Raw genomic sequence first — 23,035 nt, 5'->3', positions numbered from 1 at the left:
ACTCATGTCCCATAATCCAATCATATGCTCAAAATGTACATAACAAATACTCTGAAATACATAGTTACTTCCAGAACAATAAGCACACATCACAAGTACAAAACTAAAGCCTCATGGGATTAACTTTCTGAACTGAAAACAGGGCTCTGGACCAATGAATGAAGGGCAGAGGCGGGTCACTAATTCATAAAGTAACTCCCACGAGGCTTTAGTTCATTATTAGCACTTTACACTAACGATACAAAGTATTTTCTCTCTGATTAAGTGGCCAAGTGGTACAGTAGATGTTTTTGGGGTCTGCAACCTTGCTTGTCAATCCCAGTTTAATTCACTTTTGCAGCACTGGGCTGAGTTGTCGGTTTTCAGCCAATCTTTTTACATTCCTACTCCTTTGTAGCACAATGTTGCAATTAAAGGAAAACGCAGGTAACTTAGTAATTGAACCCCACCAAGTACTGCCTGGAAATTCTAGTTACAAAGCTGCCAGACTGAGCCAGCAGGTGGCAAAGACGTTACTGATCTTCATTCGGACCAGCATGCCCTGCTGCCGCGCTTCACTCATTTCACTGTGGTGTATCTCTCCATGTCAGTACCCGCTCTCACTCCCTTTTACTGATTATATGAAGAGCTAATCATTAAATGAACGTTCTCCCCTCTGCTGTAACACAACATAAAGAGTAAACTGGAATTTACGGACTGAGAATGAGGAACTTCTCAAAAACACACAGGTCAGGTCTAAAGAGCGGTCTCCTGAATCTCCAAGACTACAGCCACATTGACTACAGATTCAGATTTTTTTTCCACACCCACACACTACCCACATTTTTAGGGGGCTGCTCAAACTTCTAGCTGAACTCAGCCCTGTGAATGTCGTGCTGCCAACAGACGTTCTTCAAGCAGCAGCCATGTTCTCTCCTTTGGAGCCACTGATGCACAGGCCTGTGTGCAGAGAAGAGCTTCTCAACTGATGGTGCTTTTGGTGTTTTTAGGGTTTCTTTTTCTGAGACACACCAGCAGCGACTCTTGGACCAGCTCATTAAAAATCCTAGCCATGAAATATGCAAACCTTTCACTCACCTTGTGACCTCCCCTGACAGACACACAGCGAAAGCAGCATATGTTCAACACTCAGCCATGATGGAGAGCAGCGATGCACAGCAAGAATCCAAACACGGCCTGCATCGTGGTTCTTGGGTGAGAAGTTTCTAATTTACGCACACTAGAAATGCCGGACAACCACCTGGAGAGCTGCTGTAAAGTGTAAATTAGAAGCGGGTGGGCTGCACCGGGGAACCGACAAGCAGCGTAGGAAAAGCAGCCTTCTGGCTGGCCGACCTCCCCGTTAAGCTTTTAATCTTACAGAAACATAGCCACATCAGCCAGTGGAGAGGGTTCTTCCAAATTTAAAGCTCCACGCTAAATAAATGTGCTGCATGCCAAGGGCAGTGGGTGGGCATTGCAGCGTCCAGGTCAGAAGCTGATTACGTTACTCTGAGACGCACTGTGACCAAGAAGTCCATTTTGCAGGTTTGTTAGTTTACTTTCACATGGAGCTCCTGCACATATTCCACCATTCTTCATGTCAACTGTCTGAAAAGCCACTTAGCTTGTATTACACGTGTAATGCAGTGTGTGTTTTGGAATCAGTGTGAAGATGGAGAAACGCTCGTAGAATGAGCCACCTAAGGAAAGGGCAGTGGCAGCAACCAGGGGGCATCAAGATTTCAGCAACTCTATTCCATAGAGGAGACCTGCTGTCCACATAAAATTCATAGTTTTGAGACGTAAATCTGACACGGCCTTCAGGCAACAACGTGACACCCCATTTGAGTCTAAAGCAAATGTTATACTTTAACAGAAAAGTGACCATCGGTGTTCTGACCGCCTATTTAAAAAAACAAGTTAGAAAACCGAGGCAAGACATAGCATTCAAGGGTTTGCTTAACGGCTCTGACAGTTGGTGCAGTTTTAGATTACTTTATATTTTAAAGACCAGTTTTTCTGCATATGTTTTTATTACAATGAGTCATAGTCAAAAAAAAAATCACAGTAATGATGAGTATAAGTTCTGGTAAATCAAAACGAATCCCAGGAAATCCCCACTATCCACTATAATAAAAGCGTAACCCGTTCTGAGCCACTCGTGGTCTGTTTGTGGATAAGGACCCCGCTGCAGATGGGGCAGGAATGGGCATCAGGGTTCGTACTCACAGTCATCATGCATAAACCACGCACCAGCAAAATGTGAGATTGACCAAGAACAGGTCAGTGATGCCCTTAGATGCCCGGGTGCTATACGGAATAGATCGGTGTGCACCTACCCGGGGCTGAGAGGTGGGGGTAAGCTGTTGAACCCCCATGCGTAAAGGGGACTGGGCCTTGCAGTTGAATGAGGAATTCCCAGTCTGTTCAGATCATAAGCTGGCACTGATTTAAGTCATGTCCCTGGGTACACACCACCCATCGCTACTACTGACTGGACGGCTTGTCGATGTCCTCAGATGCGCCCCTGGCCTAGCGCCTAGAAGGCAATCAAACGTGCCTACAGAGGAAGTTAAAGGCGTAACAAGGTTTCTGTTGGTGAACCTGTGGATGGATCATGGAGCCTTGAGGGGTGTGAGCAGAGGGTCAGCACGTATGCACAACCCCGTCTCCCCCTGAGCCTGCGTCCCACCAGGATCTCACCCCAAAATAAGCAGAGGTACCTATTTGGATTGTGATTCAATTAAAAATCTGCAGGCCTTTTGTGAATGCGGTTCAATTTACAACAACAACATCATTTATTTCTATAGCACATTTTCATACAAAAAGTAGCTCAAAGTGCTTTACATAATGAAGAAAAATAAAAGACAAAATTAAAATAAGACAACATTAGCTAACATAGAAAAGGAGTAAGGTCCAATGGCCAGGGTGGACAGAAAAAACAAAAAAAAAAAAACCCCAGAAAGCTGCTACAATACAATTTAAAATTTGTATGTACGTGTGTTCAAATATAATGCAAAATTCTCCTACTGTCGTCGCCATGTCTGTGTGCCTCGCTTCCCACTGGACCGATCTTTTTGAAATTGTGCACATTTATCCCTCAAGGAAATTTGATCAAAGTTCAATTTTAATTCAGCAAGGCCACTAAACAGCCAACTGGATGGCAGACTAATAATGTCACATGACTTGGAGAGCACCACCTCCATCCAGGAGTTACAGATTTGCACAAGTGTTGACCTTACAGCAATACTCCACCCAAACGTTTAATTTATTTTTAATGTTACTTACCCCAAGTAGCTTGTAGTGGTTACTCCCCGAATCTCCACACTCAATGTGAACAGGAAGATCCACCAATCCCCCTCATTCATTGGTGAAGAAACCCGTCTTTAATTCAGACGCACAGCATTGTGGGAATGAGGTCTCCTCTGCTTACATTCAATGCAGGGCTTAAGGAAGCAACTTCTAATATGTTCACAAAAAATGCTCAAATGTTGCACATTGTAATAATATAAATGCTTTATTGTAATGACTGCATTGTATTGTAGCAATTTTAACAATAATTTACTGTAACAATAAAAATAGTTTTTTCCTTTCTATGGGTGGTTTGTTTTTTTGTTGTTTTTTTTTTACATCATTAGGCACTGCCCACCAACGTTTAGTTTGAATTTTCAATTTTTATTTTCTCCACCCAGAAAGGACAATAAAATTCTCAATGACAAGTACAAAGTGCATGGAGTAACAACCATTAAAAAACATCATTTTTGGGTGGAGAATTCCTTTAAATGATTTGGATTGAGAAGAAGGACACAGGAGACAAAAACGACGAGATAAACAGTCAATGCCACGTCAAACTCACGACTTTGGTGCACAAAACCCTCACTAGAAAGTCCTTATTCAGGTATCATTGGTATGTGTTAGAGGATAACATCATCTGTGTGGTGCGACTTCATCGACTTGTCAATGTGGAGCAGAGCGGTGGAGGCCTACGGTCAGATTCTCCTGTTGAAGCACAGCGTTTTCCTGTCCCGTCTTCCTGTTTGTTGATGACATCCCTCTCGGTGATATTCTGAAAGGGGTGGACTCTGACTTGGTACGCTGAACTGACATACAGCTCCATGCACAAAGACGCTGAAACCTCCTGTCCCGTCTGCTTTTGCATGCGAGTTTTGTGCGTCATGTTTGCATGCGTTCGCCAGTGTTTAGCGTGCCAGTAAATCTGTTCTTTCCAAATCCACACTGCTAGAAGTTCTTAGTAATAAACATGAAGAACTTATCACATGATCAAGATGTACTCGAAAAACTTCTTCTTGAGTACATTAAACTGAAGTGAATTCTTCTGGTATATCAGCCACTATTTACATTTTCTAACTTGTATTCTAACTTACATAAAAACCGCTGTGCACTCCTCCTTTGTTAGAAAAGGACGTTCGTCACATTACTGAATTTATCATCAAATCATTTCTCACTGTCATCTCCTCCACTGTGGCTCCTCTTTGGTCAGCAAACCAGTGCCAACCACCAAATTTCATTTTCTGCAAAAGACCACTGTGATAAAGTGCCACATGGGTGGCCATTCATTTCAATGCGAGGGTCTCATTTGGGCCCCTAAATACAAAGACACATTCTGGTGCAGCAGCAGGTGAGTGGAGACATCAGCAGAACACAAGCATGGGTTCAAGGTGACAGGATGGCTACTTGCACCAAAAGCACGGCACTGCTGAGCATCTCCATGCCCGTCTACCGCAAAGCTCTCATCTGTCAAGATGACCGAGACCTACAAAGATATCCAGCCATGAATGGAAAACCATAAAAAAGACCAATAGCTGTCATGGCCCATTCTATTATCTAATAGTCACGCTTAGCCAGTGACAGAAGTTTTGTCCTTTGATATCGTCACACAGTGACGCCGCTGTAAATCACATACAGCAGCAGCAAACAGCAGCCCTGCCAGTAATCCGCATGAAATCAAAAATCTCAAAAATAAATAAATAAAAGAGAAAATAAATGAAAGGGGGAAACAAGTGTACCGGCCGCCTAGCAGGAGCCAAAACCAAACTACCGCATCTCACGTCGTCTAAAGGAGAGGTAAAAAAAAAACCAGCTAATACTTTAAAAGGCGCTTTTTATTTTATAGCAGCTATTAATCTCAATTAGGTTTAAAAACCTCTGGCTGATCTCCAATTTCATGGGACGCAAGGCTCAGACTATCACGGGGGGCTACTAATGAAGCCGAATGACAAAGTAGGATAAACCACAGATCCTGAGCCTTCCATCGACAGTGAAAACAGCTCAGTGATAAGAGATTGGGAAGTCAAATATCAATTACGGAATCCATGCAGGAAAACAGTAATCCGTGTGTGTGTGTGTGTGTTAAAGGCCCAAGAGGCCGCCCAGTCTGACACTCCACTCCATGCTAAATAATTAGCACCTCTGCTTTCATTCCACAAACTGACCCTCTCACCCGGGCCTAATAGATGGTCACCGTCCCTCTGGTAACTAAAGGAGGCTGAAAGGGGACCAGCTTTAAAAATGTCTGCTCCAATACCACCCTGCTGACGAGGCTGTGAACTCCGACAAAGGTTTAGATTTCTAAAGCACAAGCAAGGTGGGGGGGGGGGGGGGAACCAACAAAAGAATATGAAGTTCAAAGTTCAACTGGTGAACTTCAAGATGCACGTCTGATGGCTGCACTTTGTCCCTCTCCGTATTTTAGATATTCTAACCTTCACCCTGCTGCCGCCTCAGTCCAAACCTAAAGCCCAGCAATGCCGCCTACACCCCTCGGCTGGAATGCTCTGCCAGAAGCCGTAAGGTATGCCAGGGCCGTTTTAAATTCGCTCTTGAGAGTTGCCTCTCCTTTTGATTTGGTTTTATTTACTTTAGGTTTGATGTTGTCGTCACATTCATTCCTTATTCTGCTGATTTGTGAGGCCTCAAGCATAAAACTTGCTTGTCCTTGGTAACGTCCATAAGCCATTTGGTACACAAAAGTCGTGATTTATAAAACTCAAACTTGGGACTGAAAACTAACTTAGTGATACAGATATACGTACACAAGTCCTGCGCTGACGTCTTGGTGTTGCCATTTCAGTGACTCCAGGCGGCAGGACAAAGGAGTGAACAGAAAATCTCGTGTCATGGTGTATTTCAGTGAGGCGTCAGTCCGTCCCACTCCAATGTTCCTGAACTAATTCTATCCCAGTCTCAACAGAGCCGAGAAGCCGTCGTCAACAATCACACTCAAAGTGGACAAGCGCTACCAAGTTTTGCTGGAGGAATTCCTCCTTGATTTCCAGGGCAGGTGTGTTCCCCTTTCTCATGCCAGCACGCTGACAGACCTCAGTATATCGCCATACAGAATAAACACAGCTGTAACCTTAGAAATGACACTTCATCTGAGTCAAAGACCATGGAAACTTCACACAGAGAGCCACAGACAGATGGAATACGTGACCAGGAAGTGTAGTGGACAGTTGGACTTTAGGAACCTTCAAAATTCGAAGAATGAAGAGGACAGGACTGGCAAGCTCTGGCGGGCTGGGTGGCCTGTTCTCGTCTAGATTGTTCTAATTTAGATTTGTGTTGCTGTCAAAAGTTCTCTCTCGTTTGTTTGTTTTAGGTAAGTTGCTAAGTTCCTGCTAAGAAGCAGATGGCCATCCAGCATTTAAACAATATGGACTGTAAGATTCGGCCTTACTAAAATACTGAAAGAACACTGGGGCCAGCAACAGCTTTAGAGAGCAGCATACACTTAATTCTAAGTGGTGGTCCCGTTGTCGTCATTCATGATGCATTATCCTCTTGTGAGTAAGTACCCCAAATCTGGAGGTTAAGGATACAGCGCATTGCCACACACACACCAACACAGGACCCCAGGTTAGGACCCGAGTGCAGCCATGCAACGGTTGACACCTGAGTCACTTTTGGCATTTATGGGATTCGAACCGGCAACCTTCTAATTGCCAACGTAAATCACTACCTCAGAGCCACCACTCCACCAGGAGGTGGACACACACAGACAACAAATGCCTCTGGTCACACTGGGCCTAAGCAGGGTACGTGAATGGCTTTATTTTACTTTAGTTATAAAGCAGAACACAAGGAGTAAACGCCGATGAATGACATGTGAGGCTTTCAGGATTTCGTTAACGTCAGCCTTGGCAGAAATGACCAAACAAATGAAGAAGGAGCAGCTAATGAGGGGAGTTGGGGAGAAGCAACGGTGGCCAATAAAAAAAAAACAAAAAAAACCACTGAGCGCCAATGACGACTAGGAGACCACTACACACTAGCTGGGCACAGCAAACTGGAGCAGACTGGGAGGGAACGCCAGCCATGAGGCATTCCAGGGTTACAGAAATATGGCATGCCTAGTATCTGGGGGTCTGTTATTAGTTTTACTTATTAACCTGCTGTCCAAGTAAAGTTCACTTTACCAACGAGTAATGCTGCACTTCAGAGGGTTCCACTGGGCATCCCTCCATTTTAAAGCATTAACTTGCCAATTAAGCAAATGGCACACATTTATTCTGCACGTAATGACTATAAACTGTGAAAATTAGGCTAAATTAAAACAAAACCTGCCAGGCTCAGCTGTTTGAAAACAATTTATTTCTAATTACAGAAGAGCGTGAAAAAGGTAGATTGTGGAAAGCCTTCGTTCAGCTGTACAAATACATCCATGCGGCAGAGATTAGAGCCTTCTGGTATCTGCCACGCTTCAGGAGCGCCAACACTCCGCCGCTTCCATTCCTCTTTTGCTGCTAGCGAAGGCCAGTAGTCATAGTAGTCACTGTTGCACTTCCTGCTTTGAAGCACGAGGGCTGATAGGTGACACTCGTCTCAGGAAGGCTTTGTTAGGGCCGGATGGATGAAGAAGTTGGGACAAGACCCTCCAAGAGAGTGTCATCTGCCAGACTGTACCTGGAGGTTAAGTGTCATGTGCTCAGTGCATCAGCCACTAAATAACAGACTAATGTAGTCTCGTTCATAACAGCACATGAGACACAAGTACTAGAGGTGACAATACTGGGACTCCAACTCAACACAGATGATGACGCCGACCCAGTGGTTGAAGGGGAAGCCCGCCGGTTTCACATCCACACTCACTGTAACAGTTATAGGGGTCGGTGTCCAGGCTGCAGACTGCTTTGGCATCGCCTGGACTCACGTAGGCTACAGGATGTCCACACTGCAGCCTAACTCCGCTTTTTTTAAATCATTTGAGACACAAGTCTCATCTTTTTCAGACAGAAAAGGAAGCAAAAAAGAAAAGCAAGCACATGAAATCAGAACTTTTCCAATTGCATTCGGACCACTTTAACATGTGACTTGAGCATGAGCGGCGTGTTTGTGTATTGCGGCCCTCAGCGAGTGCAGGCACAGGGTGCTATGACAATCTCGCAGGTAAAATGCAAATACAAACTTTAATAATGAAATAACAAAGGAGCAAACAAAGACACAGATTTGTTTAACAGACAGGAAAACCAACAAGTCTGAAACGCATGAATGTAAATGAAACCTCATCTGTCCTTCAGCTGCGTGAATACAAATTGTGTACCAATGTGGAGCCCTCACAGCTCATGCAACATTCATCATATCTCAACTCAGTATGCCATTTGGGGCAACTGTCACCAGGGAAGCTGTGCCCCTTACACGTGGATTATTTTTGAGACAGCATTGTTAACGGGCACCGACACGTTCCAGTCCAAACTACTTTTCTATACCCAAAACCTCCATATCTCGCTCTAGCAGGCCGGGCTCCCCTCTTGTGTCCACAGGTTACTACACTCTGATAAGGCAGTTCTATGGTCTGACTTTACAGCAACAAAACTCAAGGGGGGGTTTGGCAGAAAGGAAGACATTGGCTACACTAAAAAGAACCTGACCCCCTTTGTCCAGCATGATGGACATTCTGTGACGTTGTGGGGCTCTGTTTTCTCCAAAGCCCTTGTTTCCTCATCAAGTGTTTTCGTGCCCCACGGGCTGTACGGTTTAAGACTTGGTCGCCCAGTTGTCCGTACTCGACTTTAAGTAAGATGCCAGTGCCGCTGCTTTCCTTTTATAGGGTGCAGCTGCTCACAATAACTTCAATGGCTCTTCTTTTTAAATCACACTCACCCAAGTAGCACTAGCTTCTTTTCAGGAGGTTGCTGTTGGTGTTTGTTCTTGCTATGCCTGCCACTGTGGACATTGCCATAATCATAAAGTATAAAAAAGCACACACAAATGTGCACATACCACCCAGAATTGTGAGGACCCAAGTTCAAATATATCCCACTATTTACTTTTTAAATTTCAACACACAAACCTCATTTATCAGCTAATGTCACAGGTAAACAAACACAACTCCCTCATTCTCACACGTGCCATCGCACACCAGGGTGAGCAAGACAGCACAAGAGCACATAGAGGAACAACTTGCTTGACCCCGTGTGGACCACCCTGAGCAAGCGTTGAATAAGCAGTGAGCACAAGAGAAGGACAACGCAGCTGGACGCACGTCTAACTGCTCCAAGTTAGCCAGGGTCGAGTGAAACAGCCGACTGAAAGAGGAGAATAAAAAGGAGGAGAACACGCTTACCATGTAAAAGTAGGACAGGCAGCAACCGATCGTCCAGAACACTGAGCCGGTCTTCACAGCTTTGACCTGCAGGAACACACAAAGAAATAGCTGAGCAAGTCGATGGCAGATGGTCTGAGCAGCGAGAGCGGCATGCGGTCACACAAAGCAACACCTTGTGAAGAGGCAAGGAAGCCAAATCTGCTCAGTCGGGATAACGGAAAGCAATTTAAGGAGCAGATTACCGAGATCAGCTGGAAACGAAGGAGTACAAGACTGAAGGAGAACACATCGCCACCTTCAGGAGCAAAGAGTGCGCACGTGTCTGGTTGGGGCAGACTCCCTTGTCTTGCATTTATTGTGGCCCTAAAGGTCTGTTTAAACTAATCGGTGCCCTTATGTGTACTCCTAGTATAATTAGCCATCTGTAAAGTTTGGAATTACCTGTGAACTCGCTATGGCACCCAATGAAGAGCGCTGGATAAACGTTAATGGAACTGTTCTGCACTTAATTATCAGACTCGCTCCTTCTAAACAGCAAACAGGCAGCATGCAGTGAGCCTCAGATCTGTTTTCTGTCTTAGTGAGTGAGTCAGTAGAAAAGTGTAAATGTCCGAGTTCTGACCACTGATGCTCCACAGAATCTACACAATCAATATTAGACGTTCCTTGTCTGTCCAGCAGTCCCACTCGGTGTTAAAGGCTGCGATGTGCCCCCTACTGAAATGTACTTGAAGTGTGTGTAGTAATTAAAATGCAACACACTTTCCATTCCAATAGATGGCGCTTAGCACTAACACTGCTATTAAGAACCTTATAGCAAATTTCATACAACTGAGACAAAAGAGAAACTGACACACTAACATGATGAAGGAAAATTCCAATAGAAAAATAAAAGGGCCAAAATGACGGATGGAAGGAGTACTAACCTCATTCGAGACCATTAAACAAGCTGCTGATCTGTCCTCATTAATGTAGCAAAATGAGAGCAAAAATGAATCACGTAAATCAAAAACTTCCATTAACGGCTATAAAAGAGGCCACGGTGCCCTCCTGGGACCCACGTTTAAGGCAATCGACCGCCTCCTTCTGTGCGAGTCTGGGGTGCCAATGGGCTTCCTCCACTTATTCTATTTAAAGTGACCTTTGACAGGTTACAGTGCTGGTCGTCTACTCCTCCTGATGGCTTTATCTGTACTTGTCGTTTAATTATTCTGCAATAATACATCTCTGCTTTACAGAATTCTCTTTTTAGGTTTAGGTTTATTTGTTATATATAGGTTAACACAGGGTCAACATACAATGAAATGTGTATGACTAGAAAAAAGTCACTCAGCCTAGATCCAATAAAGCTAAAAAATAATTAAAAAAAAAAATTACAAGTTAAAAATAGACAAGCCATATAAAATAAAATGTGTACGTTTTAAAAGAAGTTATAGAGCAATAGGAGTTGAATGAGCAGCAAGTACAAATGACAGTTACTGCACAGATAATGGTTTATAAAGTGCAGATGCATGTTCCGGTCAGTCAGTATTCCGAGTGTGTGCAGGTACAGTTTGTGTGTGAGTAGTGCAATGTAGGTGTACTGTACTGTAAGTGTATGTAAGAGTTCAGGTGTTGCTGTTGAGGAGTCAAACGGCCTGGTGGTGAAAACTGTTCTGAAGTCTTGTAGTCCGAGCAGCCAGACGGTAACAAGGAGAACAGCTGGCGTGCTGGATGGCTGTGGTCCTTTATGATGCTGCTTGTCTTACACAAGCACCGATGGAGGTAAATGTCTTCAATGGCAGGGAGACTCTTGCCAGTCATGTGCTCTGCTGCCTTCACCACTCTCTGTAGTGATTTCCGGCTGCTGACAGAGCAGCTTCCATACCAGACGGTAATGCAGCCCGTCAGCAGACTCTCGACCACACTCCCGTAAAAGTTTGAGGTGATGTTGGCATTCATGCCAAACGTCCTCAGCCTCCTCAGGAAGTAGAGCCGCTGGTGAGCTTTCTTAACCACAGTGTCTATGTGAAGGGTCCACGAGAGATCCTCGGTGATGTTTTCTCCAAGGAACTTGAAGCTGTTAACCCTTTCAACTTCTACGCCACTGCTGTAGATGGCCTGCTGTTCTCCGCCTTGCTGTTTCCGATAGTCCACGATCATCTCCTTGGTTTTGCTGACGTTAAGAGACAAGTTGTTATCCAGGCACCAATTACTCAGTGCCAGCACCTCCTCTCTGTAGGCCGTCTCATCGTTGTCAGTGATAAGGCCTATGATGGTTGTGCCATCTGCAAACTTGTTTGTGCCGTGTTTTGCAACACAGTCGTGGGTGAACAAGGAATACAAGAGGGGGCTAAGCACACAGCCCTGCGGCGCTCCTGTGTTTAAAATGAGTGATAAGGACGTGCGATTGCCGACTCTCACCACCTGGGGCCTGTTTGTCAGGAAAGAGAAAATCCATCTGCAGATGGTCGTCCCCAGCCCAAGGTCGTCAAGCTTCAAGACGAGTTTTGAGGGGATGATGGTGTTGAATGCCGAGCTGTAATCTATGAACAGCATTCTTACATATGTATTTCCTCTTTCCAGGTGGGCGAGGGCAGTGTTTATTGTTAGCACAATGGCATCCTCTGTAGATCTGTTTGCTCTGTAAGCAAATTGGAGAGGATCCAGCATGTTGGGGAGGGAGGAGCAGATGTAACCATGTGCTTAAGATGTCTGAACAGGACTGTAGGTGTACAGTAAAATAACACTAATACTACTAAATATCAATCCTGTATGTAACAGCTCATCATACGGCATTCACCTCCTCCTCCTCATCTCCTTGGAGCACAAGTCACACACGTCAAAAGTGAACATCTCCTACTACAAGTGAGAAAGCAGATTGTACCCCGGTACTCCAAGGCACCACTGGGCTCTCAGTAACAGCGAACCACGCGCTGCTGACGGCTGCAGGTGGTCTTTGACGTGCAGTTACACAACTATACATTCAGACTAAATGAGAGGCAGCTGCATCTGTAAAAAGACCACCACCTCTAGGATGGGCATCTATGCTAAACGGTGTGCCAACACACCCAGCTAACAGGAGGTGGGGAAAAAAATCCCATTAAGGGTGGTCTTTACGGGGATTTCTGTGATCAGTACACCCGAAAAAGTAAATGTGCCTAATGAGCCGCACAGCGGGATGCCAGCACATCTAAACAGACAACTGAAGTTAAAATTACCGCCTTAGTGTTAAATGCCACACATGCCATAGCAGAATATGTGGGACCCCAACACGGAATCAAGTGTTACACTTTAGACCTCCAATTTAAAATGTTGCCTTAGCAAATTCAATGCGTTTTGCTAGCCACCAAGATGTTGCTTCACTTGTGTGTTTGGTTGTAGCCCTTGTGGACCACCAGGGGGGCACCACCACCCCACCCGTGGCAGAGACAGGCTGAGACACAAGGATTTCCAGATAGCACCCCTTTATTTAAGTGGGGAAGCATTTTTCTTTTGCTCTCCACTACACAGCACCAAGTCTTCTTCTTTCTCTTCCTCTGTCAAGCTTTGTCCTCCACCATGCGGCTCTGCCTCCTCACCATCAGGCTGGCAAGGCCTCTTATAGTGGCCAACTATATATAGTAGCACTTCCGGGTGAGGTGGAAACGCCATGTGTTTACAGCACCCAACAGAGCCGAGATAAACAACTCCAAGTCCCATAGTGCACTGTGGGAATCCGGGGCGTCACTGCAATCCAGGGGAGCTGCCACCTAGCATTCTGGGGGAAGAGGCTGCCACCCCTCCTCCTTCCACTTCTTGGGCGTCCCGGCCATCTCTTACACTCTAAATGTTGACAGTGGATGGAGTGGCGGAACTCAGCTTTGTAGAAAGAAGCCCTATGGGCCCGGCTGCTGTCTGCTACTGCGATTTTAGCAGGATGTCACCAGACGTGTATCCGCATTCTGAGAATCACAACAGGTGCCACGAAGACGACACAATCTGCTGACATGCCAGTTGTGGAAATACACGGAGCGACTGCTTTACCATTATGACTCATACACTCTGTTAAAAATCAAAAAGGAATACAAAAAAGAGAGAACTTACCCAAAGGTAATAAGTGAACTGAAGTGCAAAAATCGCAATGCCTTCATTGTCGAAAGATCCTGCCACTGAGCGAGAGATGTACCCTGGGACTATTGCGATGAAACAGGCGGCTAGCAGTCCGGCCCCCTGATTCCAGAGCTCTCTGGTGAGTAAAAACGTTGATATGGAAGTGAGGCCGCTGAAAATCGGGGCCAGGAACACACACACATCTCGGATGTGGACTGTGATGTGCAGGAGATTCAGCACATAGTGGATGAGGCCGGCTGTTACCATCAAGCCTGGGTAGACCTGCAAAGAAGGATTTACAAAAATGAAAAACTGTGTAAGGATCAATGAAGCGCTTTATTAGAATTCATTTTATTTACAAAGTAGTCCATTCCATTTGTGAATTTCCCCTTGGGATTAATAAAGTATCTATCTATCTATCTATCTATCTATCTATCTATCATTAACACAGCCAAACTAGAAAAGGTGCCACATGGGACACACACACACACACTTTAATCAACTAACGACTCTGAAACAAGCGGCCTTTTCAAAAACTTGAATTTTTTCATACAAGCGGAGCAGACGCTGTAGAGATGTTTTATAGTTAACTCTTCGAGGGCTGAACTACTCCTCATTTTTCTGAAAAGCACACAAAACAACATAAAACGTCTGTTGCTTTGTTTGCTGCCTGTTCGCCATTTTGGCCGGCTGTCTTCACGTGGCGGTGGCAGCCACAGTGCGATGCTATCTGGTTTGTACCCCTTATCGTTGTAAGTGGCGGTCCTCCCAGGTGAATGTCCCCATGGGCGCATCAGATACACCAGCTTGCTCAGCGCCTGAGGACCGATCAGACGATGCCAGTACCTCACTTCTGCTTTCCATCTCCAGATCACCTGCATCAAAATCGGAGTCCGGCAAGTCAGAGTCGGACTCAATGACAATACACAGAATTTTGCTTTGCACGTTCGCTTTGGTCTCTCGCCAGACGTCGATGCCATTTTAGAGGTGGTTTGCTCTTCACGTCTCATACATGTGCAGGTAATCGAGGTCAGAGCAACCAAACTGTCTTTTCTTCTAGCAAAGAGAGCCGAACTACAACATAACAGTGAGTTCTGTCGCTGTTTACCGTCCTCTACCCCCGAGTTTCGACAAAAGTTGACATCCGCCCTTATCAGCCTTGGACTTGAAAGGTCCAAGCCAAGGATTTGCACGGCTTTCACCGTGTGCAGTGTTAGAACATGAGAAATGTGACAAGTGAGAGGAGGCCATTCAGTTTATCAAGAGCTAAGCCGTCCCGATTTTTAAAACTCGACGCCATTCAGATTAATGAAGACTTTGACAACATCAACACCTGCTCAGGTGCTTATTTATTCCAAATTCTTAGAAAAAGTTAGGAGACACAAGAGGTGTCACACACACGTGCACTTGGCAGACAACTTCAGGGCTCACGTGAATGTAATTGCACTCCCAGCCAGGGGGTGGCGCTGTTGCCCAATGCCTTTTTGTTTTCCTCCCTCTGCAGAGGCTGTGATTGACAGTCGCATTCCCTAATGATGTCACTTCTGGTCCCTGATTGCCTGAACCCGCCTCTTCCTGTCCTCCAGACTGAACAGTGGCTCCACCGCCATCTTGGAGTCCGTCAAAGACATCTGAAAAAACACTTGCTGTTGCCATTATTATATGGGGGTCATTAAGGAGCCCCGACTCTTCATCTATTTCTCTTGTGGTTATTACAGAAGGGAAAAAAAATGAAAATTGACATCCAAGAAAGGAAACTTAAGCCCACCATCTACTCAAGTCGCAGTGTGGGCAGGAGGAGGGCATTTCACAAGAGAATTAAACCAACATTCTGCCAGCTCAAGTCAATGCCACTAGAATGCATCGGTGTACACTTTTCAGACTCAAGCGTATATTTAACAGATAATCTTGCAGTCTTTGCTAACATTTGGCGGGTACAAAATCAAAGCAGAGCTGCCCACCAATGGCCTCCATCTAACCTGACAGAGCGTAAGAGGGTCTGCAGACAAGACTGGCAGAAGATCCCCAAATCCGGGGGTATGAAGCTTGTAATGTCAAACCAAAGACGATGTCAGGCCAGAACTGTAATTCCTGTGTAAAGAGTCTGAATACTTGTGGCGATGTGGAATTTCTAAAAAGACGACGCGAGTATTGCTTTACGTGAATGTAAAGGATTTTAGCACAGGGGCTGCAGCAGAGCACAATGGGAAAACAGCGAAGGCGTCCACAGACTTGCAGAAGGTCTATTTGTGGAATAGCTGAAGTTGGACTGAAGCACACAGGACTCACATCTGAGCTGCCGTGACTAATTTCTGCACCTACACTCCGTCCAACTCAATGACTAATTCTGCATTAATGAACAGCAGCAGCAGTCTGCCCGCTTTAGGCTTCATGAAATGATCGTCTTAAATGGACAAGCTTGACTTCAACAAGGTCCCCTTAAAATGAAGGCAAATCAGCAAGAGCAGGGAGAGCATCAGGTCGCTCGCAGTGTGTTGTGACCTTTGAGCCCTCAACTCACTGGACTTGTCCATTACATGTTACTGCCGTTCTCCTGCTCGTGGCTCCTCCACACTCTTGGCATAAAAACGTGTAGAAGACAAACAAGAATGTGTGAAGACTGATTTTTAACAGTCACTTGAAGCACTATGAATAGATGTGTGCACACGTGAAGATGAAGAAGGACGTCCACGGGTGCTCATATCACTGCTTATAAATAACACAATCCTGCCATTTGTTGTGAAATTGGGGGGTGGGTCCCTCGGGAACCCCCCCCCTCCTTCATCTCCCATGAAATTCAAGCCCCTACATGCAAACCAGTGATGAAACACCACCACGGGCCACAAACAGTCCAATGGGGATCGTCCTGCACGATTAGGCCACACGCGCAGCCACAGCACAAGCGTTTAACATGAAGTGCACTTCTGCGAGTGTCGAGAGTCGCCTTCTTGACAGGCCCCCCAAAGAGGGCTGTGAAAATTCTGCCTCTGCATGGCACCGTAAGCTTCTTCCTCTTCTTTGTTCAGCTGTACACATTTCCCCATTTTTCTTCATTGCAATATCCCAGAATGCACCACATTTCCATTACTCTCTCCGACTGGGCAAGACGGAGTAAGGCCAAAACTTTCAAGGGCCAATCCTCTGGACCCACTTGTATAACAACAAGCGCACACGGTACTTACCGTGCCTCCTACTATCCTCCCAAGTGGATACCACGCTCTTTCATCAAACCAATTTAAAAATTCATAGAATCCATTGGTTGTGAGGTGATGTGTTGATCTGTAGTTAAACCTGCAACGACAAAAAAAAAAAACAAAGAAATCAGTCACAGTGGCAGAACACCAACCTTCACTTCAGTGACTCAACTTGCCGCTTAAATGCCTGGCTTGGGCAGAAAGTGGAGAATCTCGACTAAGAATAAAAACCAAAATGGCTGCACCAAATCACCACGCAGAGCTCCAGTGCTACTGCCAGTCTTTACATGAGCCGGGGCGGAGAACGCAGACAGACACACAAGTGAAGAGCAGGTCACGGGTCAGGACACTATGGCTTGTGGCAATTCTCAAGATGCACACCAACCAGCACACAAGCTGCCACCCGGCCCAAGATTTAACCGAGTTTCACCCACCATGAATGAACAGACGAATATGCAACACCAGGGAATAGTAAATAGACTTATGGAATCTGTCGCCATTTTCAATCTCGTTGTGCTTTCGCTTGCACAGGTCAGCAATCGTAAATGGCGGTGCCTGCACCTGCACGATATGCTCCATCAACAGCAACAGAAACTCGCCACTTGTAAACCTCGAGTGCGTAACCCAGCAGTGAAGCCCCAGGGGAGCGAAGTTCCTTAGCTGAGACGGGACACGTCTCCCAATCGTCAGCCAGCCGTGGTGGTTTAACTCAAACCTGCAGGCGGACAAACTGGACGTAACGTGGAGTTGAGTTTGAGTTTTGTGAATCAAAGCACAGTCGCCTTGCTTCGCTGTTATGTTTCTAGGAAATGTGAACCATTTTTCAGTAAAATAAGGTGCCACCATCGCTATGCATTTGAGCCAATTGAATGTCAAGGTCCGTTTCTCAGGTCAAGCGTCAACTTTGGGTTATGAACATCTGCAGACATGGATCTCGTTTTGTAACCCAAATCCCACCTGTACTCCTCAAATTTGGGGTCGACTCCCATGCAAAGCTGTAAGGATGCAGAAATGTGGAATTCCACCAAACAAAAAAATGTTTCATCACATATTTATATTTTCAAAGAGTCGAGCAACAGCACAGAAGGGACAACCAGAGAAAATACGCCAACAGCTCCTCGAGAACTGCAGCCATTTATCAACGAGCGGACGATGTGGCCAGAAATCGTCATCACTGAATAATTAAAACTTCAACTGCACACCTTTACAACGTATTTGTATAGATACACACAAGGGACGTTCAAAAAGTGTCCGCACTTTTATATATGCATTGGAAACGGTGAAGGCGGGACAGAGGAGTGGTGATTGGTCAGGTCTGAGAGGGTCATGTGACTAGTTCTGTCTGTATAAGCCGGCTGCCCTTGCAGTTAGTATCAGAGTTGTCGCCCCGTGGTGAAGATGGCTGCCAAACTTCTACATTGCACCAAAGAGAACAGCGTTCTGACGTATGCTTTAAGTGGGCAGGAGGTGTGCCAGGAGCACCAATTCATCTCAGTATGGAGGATCAAGTTCTCTCTTGTAGAGTCATCTGGGAGTGTTTGAAAATGGCCGTAATAGAGTGATGGATGCATTCCAGACGGGAAGAAGATTTTCATGTGATGATGATGATGATGTGAAAGCAGCGGGGCATCAGTGGCTACGTGCTCAACCAAAAACATTTTCTGCTGATGGCTTTAAAAAGATGGTATGACGCTGGGAAAACTGCACCGCAAAGGAAGGTGACGATGTAGAAAAGTGTTTTTGAAATTCTTAATAAATGGAGCAGAAGCTTTCTGAATGTCCCTCCCTTATATTTTACAGATTGACGCACACGTACCATCGACTCCTTTGCGCACACCTCAGACTCCGTTCACATTACCAGGCTGCAGCGACTCAAATCCGATGTTTTCAGGGCCGTGTGGACACAGAAATCCCATCTTTTCAAATCAGATTGGAGTCGCTTTCATATGTGGTCCTGGATCAGATACGCATCATGTGACATGAACGAGTGCAGGAAGGTCGGAAATCAAGGCATTTGTTTTTTTGCCTACACAACACATGGCCTGAGAGGTGTCATCATCAGCCAGCACGAGACAATGACAATGGAGGAGAGCTACAGCTGTGACAACAGTCACGGTCGCACCATTGCTGGCTCCTTCCTCGTACCCGCACGTCTCTTGGTGCAGCAGTAGCTGCGAGAACATCAGAAGTCACCATCTGGCGTCTCCTCACATTCTCGACCTAATCAAGTGCTGCTGACGAGCGGTTTGCCGTCCTCCAGAGCCAAATGACATTCGGCCCCTGGCTACTAACTAGCCCGTCCACTTGGAGAGTTTCAGTATGACGAGTCGCCTCACAAGTGTGACGTTAGTTGTTGGTGATGCAGAAGACTGGTGCACAGATGTCGGTGTGTAATTGTGTGTCGTTTTAAAGGACAGATGTGTCCCTATGACAGTTACACAGACGCAGGGCTTTGTAATGTGAACGTCGAGTCACCTCACCCAAACACTCTCAGTGCCCTGCTACTCAAACGGTAAGCAGATCGAAGTGCAGCGTCTTTGTCACTCAGGCCATCACCTATCAAATAGACGCAGCGGCGGCTTCTTCTTCTTGTCCTCCTCTCCTAATCCCCGACTTTAAACACGGAAACTGTCTGCCCGTCTTAACCCGATGGGTTTGGGTCAGAGCTAGCATCAGTCTGCACACACATCACTCTGGGGAGCGTTCTTATTACTCCACACAGACAGACAGACAGACGTGACCGCCTCGTAGGACACTCAGAAACGGACACATTAGCGGTTGCACATTTTGTGAAAGGGCAGGTTTTATATTTGAATGTTTTTTCCTTGAAATCTACACCATGAATAGAATGCAATCCCACGTACTGGGGACTCGCCGTTTTATCACCTCCTCCTACGTTCACGCATGACGTGCAGCCCACACACGGCCACCAAGCATATGAATGTCTGCGTCTGAGCCACATCTTCGTTCACATTGCCAAACTGGTTAGAGCGGCAGACTGGAGACCACTGGGCCGACTGAAACGGGTGGCAGGAGAGAGGCCTTCACTTGACACACAGACCAGGGTCCCTAAAACACACAAATATCTGGACACCTACGAGGTTATCGATGAAATACCTAAAAACAAACCTCCCATCTGTCGTCTCCAGGACGGACCTCTTCCCTCAGACCCCATCATGTCCTCCAGTCAAAATGTTTCATTTTCGAAACAAATTTTCATAAACATGACTCAAGGAAACCGTGGAGAACAAAGCTAACAAGGCCCGGCGCTCCAGCAGAAAGCCCGCTTTTCTGGTAATACATGCGCATGGTTATTGCATTGAATTTGAATCATTTTATGCCAGGTCCACAAAGGCGGCATTAACAGCGGTTAGTACCAAAGAGAGCGCAGATCTTATTAATCTTTTACAGAAAGGATGAACTACAGCTTGCTCTGCATTATGTTCCCTAATAGTTTAATTCCCAAATAAGATAATTATAGATAAGGCCGGAGAGGAGAGGGAAAAAAAGAAAAAATCATGTAGGTATTAAAACAAATAAAGACAAACGCGATTAAGAGAGCCGCTCGAGGAGTTAATGACACACTGCCTCAATTTCCTGTTCAGCTGCTTTATCTTGAAACGGAGCGTTAACATCGTGTGTGGCAGACTAAGGGGGGCCCGCCGGCTTCGGATGGCAATCGCCATGATTACTCACCCTGATGGGCAGGAAAAAAATGGCCTTCTGGGTGGAGGCTGCAATAACGTCTACCACACAAAATACAAAGGCAGAAGGGGCGCTCCTGTAAACGGCACGCGCTGCCACTCTGCCACCCTGTGGTCTTCAGCCAACGAGGAAGACATGAAGTCGGATGGCTTTGGGATCATCCTAAGAGCGGGGCTCCACTTGGGACGTCTCAACTTCCCACTTCAGAGAAACGCGAGGATGCGGCTGATTGGTAGGTTGGTTGGTTCTTCAGACATATTAAGATGAACTGCAGATTTCTCATGAAAATAAAGCGCAAACATTTTAAATGCGTCACCACTCGAAATACAGCTTAACCTGTATATGAAATGACCAGATTATACTTTATTAATGTATACAGTAGACTGAGGTGAAAGGTCACTGACACGTCATACTCCGAGAGTTCACGTGGCTTCGTTCCTCCAAATTGTTCGTCTTGGGGCTTCGAGTTTGTGAGACGTCCACGTGGAATTTCCAACTTGGGGGCTCGAGTCGCCCGTCTGTCCGTTAGCACGTGAAGGCAGCGTTAGACCAGCAGCAGTCTCGGACGTGGCCTCCTTCACTTGACCAGAGTTTGTAATACCTCAGTGAGAAGCGTTCAGGTACGTTACTTGTAATAAACTTCATTATCAGATGTACAGTGGATGTGCCAGTGGAGAAATTCATAAACATGTTGTAACGTGCGCCACACATTGTTTATTGCTCTCTGTCCTCAGCTGTCCTCTGGCAGTGCCACCACAAGTTAGAAAAATGGGATTCGGTTAAAAATGCGCGTGTGCCGTTCTGTGGACGTGCCCTTGGTGAATGCAATTTAAAAACTATACAGACGCCACTGTATGGGTGTGCTTTTATTGTAATTCAATTTAATATTCCTTTTTGGTTATCCAAAGATGATGTTTCACTGCTTAATTATTAAGGGGGTGAGAGAGGAGACCCCTGTTCAATACCCTCCAGCATTCAGAGAACCCACTAATGAAAACTTTAATGGAGAAATAATGAATGATGAGAGTTTGGTAGAAACCAAGAGCAGCAGAAGAAGCGAGACGCTTAGTCAAAGGGGCCTTTAACGCTGGCCACGTCGCTTCTGTGAGGAAACAAAACAAAAACCGCACAGCGGTCATTAGACCTCATGTGACATCTTATTAAAAGGTGGCAGGCTTCCAATGATTCCTGTAATAAGCCAAACACACAACTGTTAGGTTCTCTCAAGTGGTGGTTGGCGCGAGGGGCTCCTCGTCACCCTTATGAACCAAATCTAGTGGGACGAGTGCCAATGGCTCTGAAAGCGGATGGTGTGGGGCGACTCCTGTTGTATGCTCCTTGCACACTGCTGTTCACGACATACTGCACGTCTCTACCCTCTGTAACATTTACATACAAATGACGGTGCTAAGAGAGTTTAACCAGATGAACAAAGAAAACAGAAAAATACAAAAATAAGATCAGGCAACACTAAGTAACAAAGAGTAAAGTAAGGTCTGATGGCCAGGAGGACAGAACAAACAAAAAAAGGCCACTAGACCACCCAGCCTCCACCCAACCCCACATTAATGATCTCAATCAGTCCTCATGGTTTACAGGCTTCACGTAGAAGAACGAGATGATGATGGTCATGTGGACCTCGTGGTGCCCTGATCAGGTGGTGGTGGCGGCGGCGACCAGTGAAAGAACAGCAGAGAACAGTAGGGGTTAGTGTGGATTGTGGAGCCATCATAAAAATTGTAACTCAATGCATATGGAGAATAGCAGGGCTACACTAAAATGAAGCTATGAGAAAGCGATAATGGGGCTTAGCTCCACCGTATCAGCCTGGCCAGTTTCTATCAGTAAACTCGTATTCCAGATTTGAGGTGCATAACAGCAGAAGGCCGCCCACCTCGTCACTTCTTTTAAGTTTAGCTCTTGGATTTCTAAAGCAGACCCTCTAAGGTTACGATTCGGAGTGTAAGGTGACAGGCATTCTGAGTTATAGGATGGAGCAGATTATTATTGAAGGCTTTGTAAACCATCAGCAGGATTTTAAAGTCAATTCTAAATGGCACAGGTAACCAGTGTAGTGACGCTAAGACTGGGGTGATGTACTCAGATTTTCTTTTCCTAGTTAAGATTCTATCAGCTCCATTCTGCACTTGTCACTGATTGGGGTCTTTTTTATGTTAATTGATGTCTGTAGTGCCCTGTGGCCCTGGCATGAGCAGGTGCCATTAGGAAGCCAGTGAGGATGGACTCGTCCTGGGCACTCGTTTAAATGGAGAGACACCTGGGCCTTCTATACTTGGTAAGCCTACATGTATGTGTGGCTCTTGCTGCCTCCATTTTGTGAGGATATCAGCCCGAGCCAACATGCATGTGCTTCCTCATCTCGCTACACAGATTTCTGCAGCCACAGTTTGATGAAAATGACATTTGCTTTTTATCTTCTGGTGGATTCCAGGAATTAAGTGATAAAGCTGCCAAAAACTGAGGCTCCTTTGATCTCCACGCCATTAGTGGTGGCAAT

At 45.7% G+C, this 23,035-nt stretch overlaps 1 protein-coding gene across 1 annotated transcript in view; it reads right to left on the bottom strand.

Moving 5' to 3' along the window:
- stt3b (STT3 oligosaccharyltransferase complex catalytic subunit B) overlaps positions 1-23,035 on the bottom strand; it is a 92,196-nt gene that overhangs the window by 41,671 nt on the left and 27,490 nt on the right. The window contains exons 2-4 of the mRNA XM_028817849.2: positions 16,801-16,909; positions 13,613-13,900; positions 9,566-9,631 (exon numbers count right to left, since the gene is read on the bottom strand). Coding sequence (XP_028673682.1) covers positions 9,566-9,631; positions 13,613-13,900; positions 16,801-16,909 — 463 coding nt within the window. The remainder of the gene's footprint in view (positions 1-9,565; positions 9,632-13,612; positions 13,901-16,800; positions 16,910-23,035) is intronic.

This window comes from Erpetoichthys calabaricus, chromosome 13, assembly GCF_900747795.2.
Source record: "Erpetoichthys calabaricus chromosome 13, fErpCal1.3, whole genome shotgun sequence".
In the NCBI taxonomy this organism is placed as follows: domain Eukaryota; kingdom Metazoa; phylum Chordata; class Cladistia; order Polypteriformes; family Polypteridae; genus Erpetoichthys; species Erpetoichthys calabaricus.
Note: the sequence above shows the minus strand (reverse complement) of the source record. Positions and strands in the feature narration are given on the sequence as shown.